The sequence below is a fragment of the Mustela nivalis genome, assembly GCF_964662115.1.
Source record: "Mustela nivalis genome assembly, chromosome: 12".
NCBI classification, from domain to species: domain Eukaryota; kingdom Metazoa; phylum Chordata; class Mammalia; order Carnivora; family Mustelidae; genus Mustela; species Mustela nivalis.
Genome location: NC_139031.1, coordinates 11032422 through 11045294, shown reverse-complemented (window position 1 = coordinate 11045294; position 12873 = coordinate 11032422). Strand labels below are relative to the sequence as shown.

General features: G+C 54.2%; 1 protein-coding gene across 3 annotated transcripts in view; it reads right to left on the bottom strand.

Moving 5' to 3' along the window:
- Positions 1 to 103: 103 nt before the first annotated feature.
- Positions 104 to 12873, bottom strand: part of TRPV6 (transient receptor potential cation channel subfamily V member 6) — a 14272-nt gene continuing 1502 nt past the window's right edge. For 2 of the 3 annotated variants that reach the window (XM_082692224.1, XM_082692225.1), the window contains 14 exons: positions 6803 to 6900; positions 6535 to 6657; positions 6014 to 6151; positions 5625 to 5723; positions 5304 to 5479; positions 4764 to 4910; positions 4467 to 4679; positions 3942 to 4028; positions 3765 to 3841; positions 3360 to 3525; positions 2940 to 3006; positions 2286 to 2554; positions 1164 to 1270; positions 104 to 871 (listed from right to left, as the gene is read on the bottom strand). In XM_082692224.1, the coding sequence (XP_082548350.1) occupies positions 592 to 871; positions 1164 to 1270; positions 2286 to 2554; positions 2940 to 3006; positions 3360 to 3525; positions 3765 to 3841; positions 3942 to 4028; positions 4467 to 4679; positions 4764 to 4910; positions 5304 to 5479; positions 5625 to 5723; positions 6014 to 6151; positions 6535 to 6657; positions 6803 to 6900 (2047 nt within the window). In that variant the 3' untranslated portion in view covers positions 104 to 591. Of the gene's footprint in view, positions 872 to 1163; positions 1271 to 2285; positions 2555 to 2939; positions 3007 to 3359; positions 3526 to 3764; positions 3842 to 3941; positions 4029 to 4466; positions 4680 to 4763; positions 4911 to 5303; positions 5480 to 5624; positions 5724 to 6013; positions 6152 to 6534; positions 6658 to 6802; positions 6901 to 12873 lie in introns of those variants that run through there. The other variant, XM_082692226.1, reaches the window with a different exon arrangement.

Sequence of the window (12873 nt, the reverse complement as noted above, 5' to 3'; positions counted from 1 at the left end):
GTGTGGTGAGACCTCAGTCTGCAAGGAGGGGCTGGGAAGGCCTTGGAGGAGGCGCACAGGGCCACTGCCGACAGGCGACACCACCCAGCAGAAGGCACAAGGGCACAGAGCAGGGAATGACTTTATTGGAAGGTAGAAGGTGGCAAGACTCAACCAGCTTCATTCCACCCCCAAAGTGGTACCTGTCCCCCCCACTCATGCTTTCCACAGCCTCCCTCCCAGCTGTCTGGAGCACCCTGGGAAGGGCTCTCCCCTTCCCACCGTTAACACTGGGGTAGAGACGGCAAGCCTGTCCTTAAAGTGCTTTGCTCTGACAGTGCAGAGTACTTCCGTAAGGCCGAAGAGCCACTCAGCTTGGTGCCCCCTGGCACCAGCCCTGTGCGCGGGGTGAGGCGAGGGCCACCTCCCTCCTTGGTTTCCATTCGCCCCAGAGCTGAACAAGTAGTGGGACCTGGGGCGGTTGTTCCCAGCCGGCATTCCTCAGACTGCATTCTGCTTCCCCCCCGGACCTGGGAGAGCAGACCTCTGGGTGTCTCAGTGTTGTCTTCGGACGCCCCAGGAAAAGGACAGCAGCCACGAGACGGAGCGCGCTCAGATCTGATACTCCCAGCCGTCCCCGTCTTCCAGAGCCCTGTTGGTCAGGCCCCTCAGTTCCCTCCTCAGGGTGCCTTGCCGGAGCCTCTCCCAGTTGGTGCTGCTGCGGGAGGTACTCCGAGACACGGAGGGGGTAGAGAGGGACAGGTGGGGGCCAAAGGGGTGGCCCAGCTGCAGTTTTTCTGAGCCTTTGTCCAAGTCATCGGAGCCCTGGGTGTGGAAGGCCTGCGCGTAGCGCCGCACTCGCTGCCGGTTGAGATCCTGTCGGTCCTCCACCCTGTGGAGAAGGAGGCTATGAGGGACAGCCAGGGATGGAAGGGCTGGTCCCAGGCCCGGCCTGTGTCCTGTGCTCACTGCCTCCTGCCATAACTGGCCTGTTCCTTCCTGTGCAGCTGGTGCGCACCCCACCCCGGCACCCCCCGCCTTAGCAGCAGGGATCCAGTGTGGGACCCTCAGGTCAACACAGGTCATCGGGCGAGGGGCCCAGGGAGCGGGCAGCCCACACGGGGACCCTGGGAGCAGGAGGTTGTCCGAGCAGAGGGGCGCCCTGCCCCGCATGGGTCACTCACCGCAGGAACCAGCGGTCCCCCAGCCCGTACTCGCGCCCACAGATGCCCGAGCGAGGCCACAGGCAGCGAGGCAGCTTCCGCTCCAGCATCACCGTGGTGGCCACCACCTGTGTGTGGGGACAGAAGGGGCCAGCAGAGGTTGGGTGCAGACTGAAAGATAGAAGGGTGGGGAGAGGAAAGGGTGCCGGGTGGAGGAAGCGATAGCTCGGAAACGCAGGAGCTCATGGTCTCCAAGAAGGGGCAGACAACACCTCTGAGCTGGGGGTGGGTGGTGTCAGCTGGACTGACCCACTGCTGTGCGACAGAGTCAATGGAACATGAGCCCCGCAATTCTCTGCCCCATGACCTGACCTCCATGCTGATCCTGCAGGAGGCTGAGAGACTCCGTCCAAGGAGACAGGAAGGAAGGCAAAGCAAAGAGAAAGGCATGCTCGGGACCACAGGATATTTTGATCCTACAGACATAAAGTCCATTTAAAACTGCTAATAACTTACCGAGAAATCTAATACCAATACATTTGCATGGAAAACATATTTTCTTGAGCAAACCCCATTTAGCCAATTTAGGGCCTTTTAACTGCGTTTCCTACACAGCACAGCTAAGTGCCATTCAATTTGGGGGATGCTCATTTTTAATTCTGTTGAGAGAAATTATTTTCTAAAGTATCTTTTCAAATGATTTGATTCATTTGAATGGTCTTCTGGCTCTATCACAATGATCCTACTGAAGATTACTTCTGTTACTGTGAGAAGTTTTCATAGCATTTTTTTAAAAAAAACAGTCCAATTTTTCTGGGTCAGATTTTACAGACTAATTCACTAAATGCACTTTTAGTCTCCACTAGCTTTATTTCTTGTTGGTTGATTTCTTGTGGACTCTTCTAGAAAAGCCTGAGGTTTTAATTTTCAAGAGAACTATGAAGAATTCTTTCCGGCCACCCAAGTGCTGCCACAGTAGTGCCAGTCCAGTGCTTCTGGATGCTCTGTGTTATTCTGTGTACTGTACAGTGACCGTGGAGACACGTGTCGGGTCAAAATATCCTGCTTCTATGTGAGCTCGCCCCAGCCCCTGGCTGAAAGGGAACGACCTGCAAGAATCCTCCCAGCCACCAGGGGGCTCACCTGCGCCCTCCAGAGCTCATCCCGCTCATGGGCCACCCGCCAGTGAGTGTCACCCATCATGGCGATGAGGAGGTTGAGCATGAGCAGTGTGGCGATGATGGCGAAGGCAGCGTAGGTGATGCTGTACATGAAGGGCAGATCCACGTCATAGTTGGCAGGCCCGTCGATGACTGTGAGGAACAGCTCGAAGGTGCTGAACAGTGCCATGGGGTAGTCGTAGAAGTGGCCCAGTTCGTCCGGGTCCTCTGTCTGGAAGATGATATAGAAGGCTGCTCCACCCAAGGGGGGGATGGAGGGTTACCATGGCAACCACATACATGACTGGACCACGACCAGCTCTTTGCTGCCCAATTCAGTCCCACTTCCCTCATCTCCACCGGGCATCCACACCCGGCCCTCTGTGGCTCCACGCTTCAGGTTCTGAGATTCCCTAATTTCCTGGATGGTTTATCCCGATCCCAGGAGCCACATCTCCATAACACTCCCAGTTCTGTCTCACCCCAAGGCGAGTTCCATCCTCAGACACTGTATCTTGCAGGCCTTGTATCTTGGCCTTCCATCGCACCTCCCCCAGGTCTATCCACAGCCATTCTGGGCTCTCTGGGCTCCTCCAACCTCTCCCCACGAGGGCCCCATCCCACACAGGTGATTTACCTGAGGCAAAGCCCAGGATGACCACAGCCATCAGCCAGCAGAACCGCATCAGGTCGCCAAAAATCATCTAAAGGAGGAGGAAAAGGAAAATACCTCCACATGGGTCCCCTGGACAGTTGTTCCTTGCAGCCTCTCACACGTCTCCCCAGGAAGCCCGACAGTTCCACCCTCCAGGGGTTAGACACCGTGGCTGCACACCCAATCCACTTGGCTTGTTTGGGTACAGCCCCTGAACTGAGAAGGGTTTTTACATTTTTAAAGGAATGCAGAAACAAGAAGGAGGAAAAGAAAAGAATACGCAGGAGAGACCCTGTGTGGCTCGCAAAGCCTGCGAATCTGTTATCTGGCCCGTTATGAAAATGTCTGCAGCAGCCGCGGCTCCAGGACCTCTCTCGAGAAAGCTTGGAGGGAGGCACCGACCTTCTGGATCATGATGGTGAACGGGCCCAACATCTGGAATCCTCGGGCGAAGTACATGACATTGCACCAGCCCAGCACCAGCGCGAAGGACATGGGCACCACCTCCCCGCTGGCATTCATGAGCCGCATGACCATGGTTACCAGCACCATGCAGGCATAGGTGATGCTGGAGGGGGGGGGACAGAGGGGAGTGTGAGAGGAGGCTGGGATTATCCTGGGACACAAGAGCATGAGTGGCTGAGGGAGGCAAAACCCACACACTCAGATTTGGCCTTTGCAAGTTCAATACACAGGGTCACACTCATCACTGGAGAAGGCTTCTCAGTTTCCTCCAGGGACTGTCCAGGGGTCAGGATCCAGGGAGTGAGGGAAGGGCAGAGAAAGGGGGAGAGAAGGGAGACTCACATGAGGACGTGAAACGGCCCCCCAAGGATCGTCTGTCCAAAGAAGCGAGTGACCCCCACCCTGAAGATGTCTGGAATCTGGAGAGGGGCCAGGAAGACACAAAGGCACTTGTCGCCTGGGGCTCAGACTGGGTCCCTGGGGAAAGCAGCCTCCTCCTAGATCCTGCCCACGCCTGACCTCTGCGAGCAGAATGATCACAGCTCCAATGACGGTCACCAGCTCCCCCACCAGGCGGATGTCATCCTCCGGGGTCACGTAGGCCTCCTGAGAGGGAAACATGGTCAGGACACTCAGGGTCTCCAGACAACCACCCTGCCCCCTCCTGGGCACAAGTCAGTTTCCCTGGGTAGGGTCACCAGCCCTGTCAGATTCTTTTTTTTTTTTTTTAAGAGTTCATTTATTTATTTGACAGAGAGAGAACACAAGTAGGCAAGGCGGCAGGCCGAGGGAGAGAGAGAAGCAGGCTCTCTGCTGAGCAGGAAGATTATCTGGGGGCTCGATCCCAGAACCCCGGGATCATGACCTGAGCCAAAGGCAGCTGCTTAACGGACTGAGTCACCTGGGAGCCCCATGTCTGTGCCTACGCATTTGAGAGCTGGGCGCAGGGAGAAATGGGGGGTGTCGAGCAGGAACGCGATGCGGGTCTGAGAAAGGGCGGACAGCAGATCCCGCCCGGAAGCTCAGCTGCTCCCGGGGCCTCACCTGAAGCAGCTTCTGCTGTAGGAGGGTGTTGTCGCGGGGACCCGTGTGGTTATTGGTCCTGGGCTTGAGGGGGCGGTAGACGCAGCACATGGTGAAGCAGATGATGTAGATCAGGTAGATGGCGCCCAGCACGCAGAAGTACGGCCGCCCGTATCTCTTCCACTTGAGGCTCACCAGCTCCTTCACCGGTGTCTGGTCCAGGATCTGGCGAGCCTTCGGCAGAAGGAAAACAGAGCAAGCAGCTCAGAGACCGCGACTCCACCCCACCCCGGCTCTTTCCCACCCAACGACCCATACCTCCCGCTTCTTGGTGGTGACGATAAGTTCTAGCAGGGACTGCTCGTCCCCGGAGGAGTCGATCTCCGTGAGGTCATAGAGAGTGGAGGTCAGCGGCCCGTACGTCCACTGGATGTGCTTCCGCTTCTGCATCAGGTGCTGGAACATCTGGGGGGACACGGCGGTGAGTCAGAGGGTCAGCGTGAGGAGCGGCCACGGGAACCACACCTCCCAGAGGGCTGCAGTGGGCTCCTGGGCACTAACGGGCAGTCCGTGAGCCCCATGCCTCTGCTGCGTGAACCTCCTTTGCTTTCTGCTTCTCCCTCTTTCCCACCAACCCTCTCAAGATGGCAAAGAAGAGGACAGGCCAAGGGAACAGCACTTGGGGTCACCAGAGCAGATATTCTAGAGTGCCCTTCTCCAAGCTCTGGATCAGGGAAGCCTGCAGCTGAGCATTTAACCACGGAGTTGGGAGTAAGGGACTGTGCCCTGTGCGGGGAGGCTTGGGAGGAAGGGTCTTTAGAAGGAGGCCACAGGGCCCAGGGAGCGAGCGTCCCTCACCACGGTGTTGCCCTCCACGCCAGCCAGCTTGAAGGGGGTGAGGCCCTGGTGATTGGGCACGAGGTCCAGGGACTGCAGGTGGTCCCTGCGCCCATCGTAGGACAGCAGCAGGTTGTACATTTGGCAGGCAAAGGTCTTGTTGGGCTGGAGGATGAGGATGTGCAACACGGTGTTTCCTGCACGGGACACGGGTGTCACATGGCCATTGCACCGAAGGCCCTGCTGTTCCCCTGCTCACCCCGAGACAGGCCTGGGGGCTGTCCAGGTCCCTGCCCTCCCAGCCCCCAGCATCCCAGCTCCCCTCCTCACCCCAGCTCTTACCCAGGGAGTCCTGGGCCCGGATGTCCGCTCCATGCTCAATGAGCAGCCGCACGATCTCCTCACTGCCCACGCAGGCAGCAAAAGACAAAGGGTGCTCCCCTGCGGACACACAGGGCTCCGTGGCATGAGTGCCCAAGGGGATGGGCAGTGTCCCTGAGCGACTGCCTCCTTCCCCCCACATCTGAGCTCTGGGCTTGGTGACACTTGTCAGCAGAACCAGAGGCAGGGTTGGAGCAAGTGCCATGGGGAGAACTGGCTCTGGCCTTAAGCCCTGTAAGGCCTGACCCCATCCAGCTTTCCCCGGGGTTGGAGCCCTCCTCAGCCTCCCTCCCTTGGCTCTTGCCCACCTCCCCACTCCCCCTGCCTCCCAGTCCTGGCCCTGCTCCCACCAAAGTAGATGAGGTTGCGGGGGCTGCGGCGGAAAGCTGTGCCTGTCGCTCTTGCAGAGACGCTGGCCCCATGGGCAAGCAGGGTTCGCACCAAGTTCACGTTCTGATTCACGATGGCTATGTGCAGTGCAGTCTGACCTGGCCAGAGAGAGCTCTCAGTCATGGGGTCTGTCCCCAGGATCCTGCGGGGGGCGGGGGTTCCTCCCTTATCCACGCCCTGTCCTCCTCATCAGGGCAGCCCAAGGTGTGTGTGTGTGGGGGGGGGTCCTTGGGCTGGCAGGGTCCCCAGGGAAGCCAGCTGCTCTCTTCTCTGCCTACTGTAGCCCCCTTGCATTTCGGGGGGCTGGTGCTCTCATGTCGCACAGTGAGGATGATGAGAAAAAAGGCAGATGGAGAGAAGCATGAAAACTAGGGGTCTCGGACTCCCTCTTTGGTTTCCCCAAATTACCCACCACAGAGACTGACTTGAAATATCCAGCAGGTCACCCCTTCCCTCCGTCCTGGGCCCCTTGACTCCTCACCCTCATACAGCTTGGATGTCATGGGCTCGAAGACCAGCTCGGGGGCGGCCTCCATCAGCACGATGGCTGCCTCCAGGTTGTCATAGAGGGCTGCTATGTGCAGTGCCGTCTCCCCCATGGCTCCTGGCATTGACAGAAAGAAGAGTCATGCGGCTTCTGCGGAGCAGGGGGATGGTGACAATAGGGACGTGGCGGCCGAGGGCAGAAGGTCTGGGCTATACCGGGAACCTCATGTGTGGGTACAGGTGCTGAAGGCTCTGCCTCTTACCTCTCTGGTGCATGTCACAGGCCTCGTACTTGAGTAGCTTGTGGAGAGCCTGCACATTGTTTTCCTTGGCCGCTAGAAGGAGAGGAGACTCCCAGATCCTATAAGGGAAAGGAATCAGAAAGGTGGCAATGGTGAGCATGCCCAGTTGTGCAGTGAAGGGAGATGTCTTGGCTCCTTCATGTACAAACCGTGCATCTCAGCAGTATTGACCTTGATCCAGGGAAGTGAGGCTATCGGGTGCCAAGCCTTGTCTGATTTTTCTCTCGACTAGTTAGTTACCCTCAAAGCAACTTTCCTCCGTTTCCGTTTGTGGAGCATCAGAACTGGTTTCCTGTCCCCTGGGTGCTGGGACCAGAATGTGTGTGAATGTGTTATCTGCGTATCAGGTATGGAGGGGAGGAGCTATACTTAAGTATTCACTCACCTCCTGACCTACTGACCTCTGGAGCAACCCTGTTTAGCTTCACTAAGTGCCCTGTGATTACCCCCCAAGATAAGCCTTGTTTTCATGGACTAAGGGTACAAGGAATTCCTCCCTCGTGTTTGGGAAGGAAGTCAACATGCAGAGGCTAGCAGATTTCCTCCAGCGGTGTGATGCTCTCCTTTCTAGACCTTCCGGGCAAAGCCGCTTGTGGCCCGTACTTTCCTCCTGACAACAGCATCCTCAGAGCTCCATCAGAAAGCAACAGTGGACCTTTTTTTTCTGACCCTTAAGTCAGAGTATACTCTCTTCCTACTCCTGTCTGCTTCTCCCTTGTGTAAGGCAAAGAAGAAAAAAAAAATCATCTTCTCTAATCATCTCTGACTCACCAGATCCTCTCTTGAGCTTTATTCCTACAATGAACTAAAAACCTAGATTATAATCACAATTTAGCCCAACTAAGACCAATGGGGCCCCCTTTCTTCAACTTCTCTCTTGGCCCAAGGTCATGGTCTTTCCATGGGAGCTAAATGAAATAACACCATTTAGCCATCGATAGCCCATTATGGGAATGGGAACTCACACACTGACGACTAATGGCAGGAAATCGACTCCAAGAGCTGGGGTGGTGGCGGGGGAGGTGGTCAGGAGAGGAGGAATGAGCACAAGACTCACATCTCCCCAAATGTGGGCCCCAGCTCCCCACCCCCCATGCCATATGGACAGTCACCAGGTGGTGTCAATTCACCATTTAGTGCTCCGTCCCCACTCGAGTGATGCCAACCTCCTTGTCCCTGTGGACCCTCATCAATTCATGTCTCCATTCTCTATTCTGCCCCTCCTGAGCAAAATATTCCAACTACAGTTTCCCTATGCACTCTTTACCCCCGATCCATCCTTACCCGTGTTGCCATGGTGCCCCCTCTAAATGGCAGTACCATCATGGCTTGGAAAATCTGCCTTCAACGCTCTCAGAGAAGGAACACAGAGGTCCTTGTTAGCCTCTGGGCACCTGCCTTTCCACTCTCTCCTCCCCCATTCACTCCTCACACCTGATGTTCTGTCCTCACTGCCCCAGAACACCCTATTCTCCCGATGCCTCTGCCGCACGCTACTTCCACCTGGAACCCAGGGCCTCCATCTCGCCCTGTTCATTGTCTGTTCTGTGACCCTAACGCCTAGGAACGTGTTTTGCGTGTGATAGATGCTCTCCCACTAGCTGCAGAACGAGTGAATTTGCAGCAGTGCCAGAAGGTAGTCTGGCCTTACTGGCCCTCCTTATCATCTCCATTGGCCATCCCCGAAGCCAACCTTAGGCAAACATATAATCTAAGTAAAAACCAGTATGCTCGGTATACAAACACAGCTGCAAAGCAAATTTTCTACACTCCCTTTACCACCGCCGCCGTCTTTCTGACGATTTGCCCAAACCCCTTCTTTAAAAATGTTCGAGAGCCAGCTCTACCCCCAACACACACACACACACACACACACACACACACACACCCCTCTGGCCCTTTATTTTTGCATCTTTCACTGTGTTATGATTATACTGTCTCTTCCTCTATAGTAGGGTTGCTTAAGGGCAGAAGTCAGTCTCTTCCTCATCTTTATATCCTTTCACTGCTCTCCCTCAATCAGCTTCTGCCTTTATGCTCTATTGGGACTAAAGCTAATGGCAAAATTAAAAAGGGACCCAAAGGGGCTTCTTACCCAAGTGCGCAATTCTACTCCCTGCTTCCTAACATACGAGCGGGGAGGCTAGTTGGTCGCCAGCCTATAGATACCCCATTTCGGTCCCTACACAACTCTGAAGCCCACAAATGTCCCCCAAAGCGTCCACTACTATGTGCTCTTTTCCTTGCTGCCCTTGTGACCTGGGGAACAAGGAGTTATTGTCCATCTGAGCTTGCCAAATAAAAATTCAGGATGCTCCATTAAATTTTAATTTTAGATATACAAGCGATAACTGTTTAATAGAACTATGTCCCATGTGATATCCGGACATACTTATAACAACAGCTTATTCATCATTTATATGAAATTCAGATTTAACTCCTTGTCCTGTACTTTATCTGGAAACCCCAGATAAAGTGAAGAATCACCTTATGGCCCAACCCAGCAAAGTGTGTAGAGAACTGGTCTCTTCTGGGCAGCAAACTCCAGAATCCAGCAAAAAAGGGGACAGCATAGAAATGGTTCTGAGGGATTGGAGCAATTACTTGCAATGGCATCAGAGGGCCACAAGGGGACAGCAGAGAAAGCCCTCTGTCACGTTCTCGGCAGCTACGCTGACCCCCTCCAAAACCTGACTACTCCTGGGACCCATAAAAAAAGGTCAAGAGCAGACCCACCCAAAGACTCCCATGCCTGAGATACAAGTAGTTTCTACCAGCAACCCAGCATAGAAGTTTAGATCTAGAGCAAAATTTATGCATCTTCAGCAGGTCTCTGCTACACACCTCCCTAGACCAAGAAGAGGAGATACTGATAAAAATATGTTCTGGTTTGAATGGTTGAATTATACTCGTTCCCTTCCAGGGGAAAATTTGACTTCATTTAGTAGAATACTTAACATTACTGCCAGACCTCTTACTCACAAATAGTGTTTTAGAGCTGTGGCTCTCAACCAGGGGTGAGCCCCTTTCCCCACCCCAAGCAATTTGGCAAAGTCTAGAGACATTTTTGGTTGTCACAACGGGCGTGGGGCAGAGGGGTGCTCACGGCCTCCGGTGGGGATGCTATTAAGAAGCATCTTATGCAGGTCGGTCTTCTCTAACAAAGAATTATTCTGTCCAGCATATCCACCCTGCCAAGGTAGGGAAACTCTGAGCTACAGGTAGAAGTATTCATAAACCATCTGGGGAGTCTTCATATTAAAAGGAACGAGAAATTCTCCATGTGTGTTTTCTTACAAATCATTAAATATTTAACTAAGAGGGAAACAAAAAGGTAAAGCCTTTTGAGCACTCTACTGATTGAGTAGCAAAAGGAAATTACAGAGGAAATCTGAAATTATAGGAGTGTGGAAGCTGTTTTCAGGAAGTAGAAAGTTTTAATTTGGCCTGACCATTAATTATCAAATTGAACAGTTTAGTTTAATGTTAGACTGGTGAAAATTGTACTGCAAATCCTTACCCATTTTTTTGACAGAACACAAATCTCTGATCCTCCCCCCTGAAGTTTCCTCTGGGCCACCCCACGAGTGTCTCTCCTTTCCTCTCTCCCTGTTCCCTGCACTCGATCCCCACCTCTCCTCCTCCTCCTTACGGATGTGTACACGGATGTGTATATGTCGTTGTGCACATGAGCAAAGTTTTCTATTTGGTTGCTGGAAATAAGACAGAATTCAGAGTGCCTGGAAGGAGAATTCAAATCAGAATTTTAGAGCTAGGAAGTTGCTAGACATCTGGTCTATCTGTTCACGTCCCAGATGTAGAAAGAGGCCTGGAGTTCTGACGTGACCTGTCTAAACAAGTCAGAGGCAGAGCTAGGACTGGACCCTGCTCAGCCATTTCTCTGTCCCTGTTCTCTGGGTTGATGGGCTTTGGAGAGGGCCGAGAGGCCCAGGGGGCCGTGTCCACGGGCATCCCCTCCGACAAGCGTACCGTTTGGGAAGGGGAAGGCAAACGCGATGTGGGAGCTCAGTTACAAGTTCCCGGGTGGATACAGCTCTGAGAAGAGGAGGTACCCAGCCCCTCAAACTCCTGCCAACACCCTCCTGGGGTGTTGCCTTTAGACTACCATGGTTTTTATCACAGTAAATCTCATTTCTTAAATGTGCTTTTCAGCTTCCAAAGCAGCATCTCCCTTATTATGCTCCTGACAGCCCCATGACGCAGGCTGAATGATTCATTTTTCAGAAAAGGAAACTGAGGCAGCACAACCAAATTGCTGTGAGGAGATCTCGCAGAGTTACACGCAGAATGCTTTGCCAAGAACCTAGCCTCGGGCTCTCACCACTCAATTATGTGGTTCTTCTAGTTTTATGGCTCTTACTAACCTTTCTCAGGGGAAGGGGGTCAGCCCAGAACTGTGACCACAGATGCGGGAGAGGGCAGTCCTGTGTGGGGAGGGGGCACGCACTGGCCACGCATGGGCCACTTCCCCTCAGCTTGGGTTCTTGGCGACTAGATGAGGAAGCCAGAGCTCAGGGGGAAAGTGGTTATTTGCAGACTTGGAGTCGGGCCACCCTTTTCAGTGCTGCAGTTGGAGCTCGTGTGCCTGCAAGGATGTACCTGTGTGTGTTTACTGAGGCGCAGAGTCCCGAAAGCCTGGAGAGCCCCAGAGCTTATTTTTCCAGACGCATCACTTCACATACATGTATGTACCCAAACAGAGAAGAACTTCCAGTGATCATCACAGCCTTCTCACTATCCAGAGGGAGGGAGAAGTTTCCAGCAACGGGGTCAGGTGTGAGCCTCTGGGAGCTAGCCAGCATACCCCACACCAGGCAGAACCAGATACCGCAGCATCCTCCTCTGCGCACGCATGACACCCGCTTAAACCCTTCTTGGTTAGGACACCCCCCAAGCGCACTTGTCACCCAAGGAGATGCATACTGGGGCATTTTGCCTGAGAGCACCATCATCACGTTCACTTTCTGCAAATCTAGCAGAATGCTTTATGCTCACAAAGTAGTTAATACATTATATCTCAGGAAATAAGACAATTCAAGGTCCAGGGAGAGAGAGAGAAGAAACGGGAGAAAGGTAATTTCAGCTTAAGCAGAGGTGGCAGTGAGACTAAAACTCAAGACACATCTGCGAGAGAGAGAGAGGGCTGCTGGGCTCCTGGCCATCCTGGAGAGACCATAAAGCCTTCCCTTCTCACTGGACTGTGGTCCACCCCCTGCCCCGGATACCCCAACCAAGAGGCCCCCTGAGCTGTTGGCACAAATTCTGACTTCATCACTTGCTCACGCTGGGCCTGCCTTGTCCCCCAGGGGAGAGCAGGCCCTCCCTCCCGTGTGTTTGGGGTTATAGAAGGTGAGGTAGCTACTCCTTACTCTGTTTGCTGCTTTCTGCCACCAGCCCGCCTCCTTGCCTGTCAGTACTGTCCTCACCTAGACGGTCTCTATTTATCTAGTTGCTTGCAAATCTTCCCTAAGGCCACTCACTGCACAGCCTAGGATACTTCCTTTTCTGGCCATTTCCGTGTCCTGCCTGGGAGTGCCCACCGGGCAGGGAGTCAATACTCCAGGCTTGGGCGGGGGGGGGGGGGGACAAGAAACTGTGGAACCAGACAGAGAGATCAGGAAAGGAGGGGGTCCCTCCAAGCGGCAACATCAGGCCTTCCTGGACCAAGGCTCCTGAGGAGGCCCACTCAATGGTCTGGGGAAGGGATAGGGGCAGAAACGATGAGTGGAAGCAGCCAGGCTGTGGTCCTTCACTTGGTCTTTGCCTTGCTGGCACACTGGGCAGCTCTGCCACCCGTACCAAGCCCCAGGCATTTTTGTGCTCTGTGTCTAGCTCCCCCAGCCCCAGGGTCCTGAGTGGGAAGGGAGGAGCAGAAGGAACCAGGGGTGGCCTCTTCTCCAACAACAGTGCCCTTCTGTGCTGAAAGATGTCATCAGCCAGACATGCACTCAGCCCCCACTTTCCCAGGCCTGGGGGGAGAGAAGTGGGTGGCTGGTGTGAGAGTCGGGAAA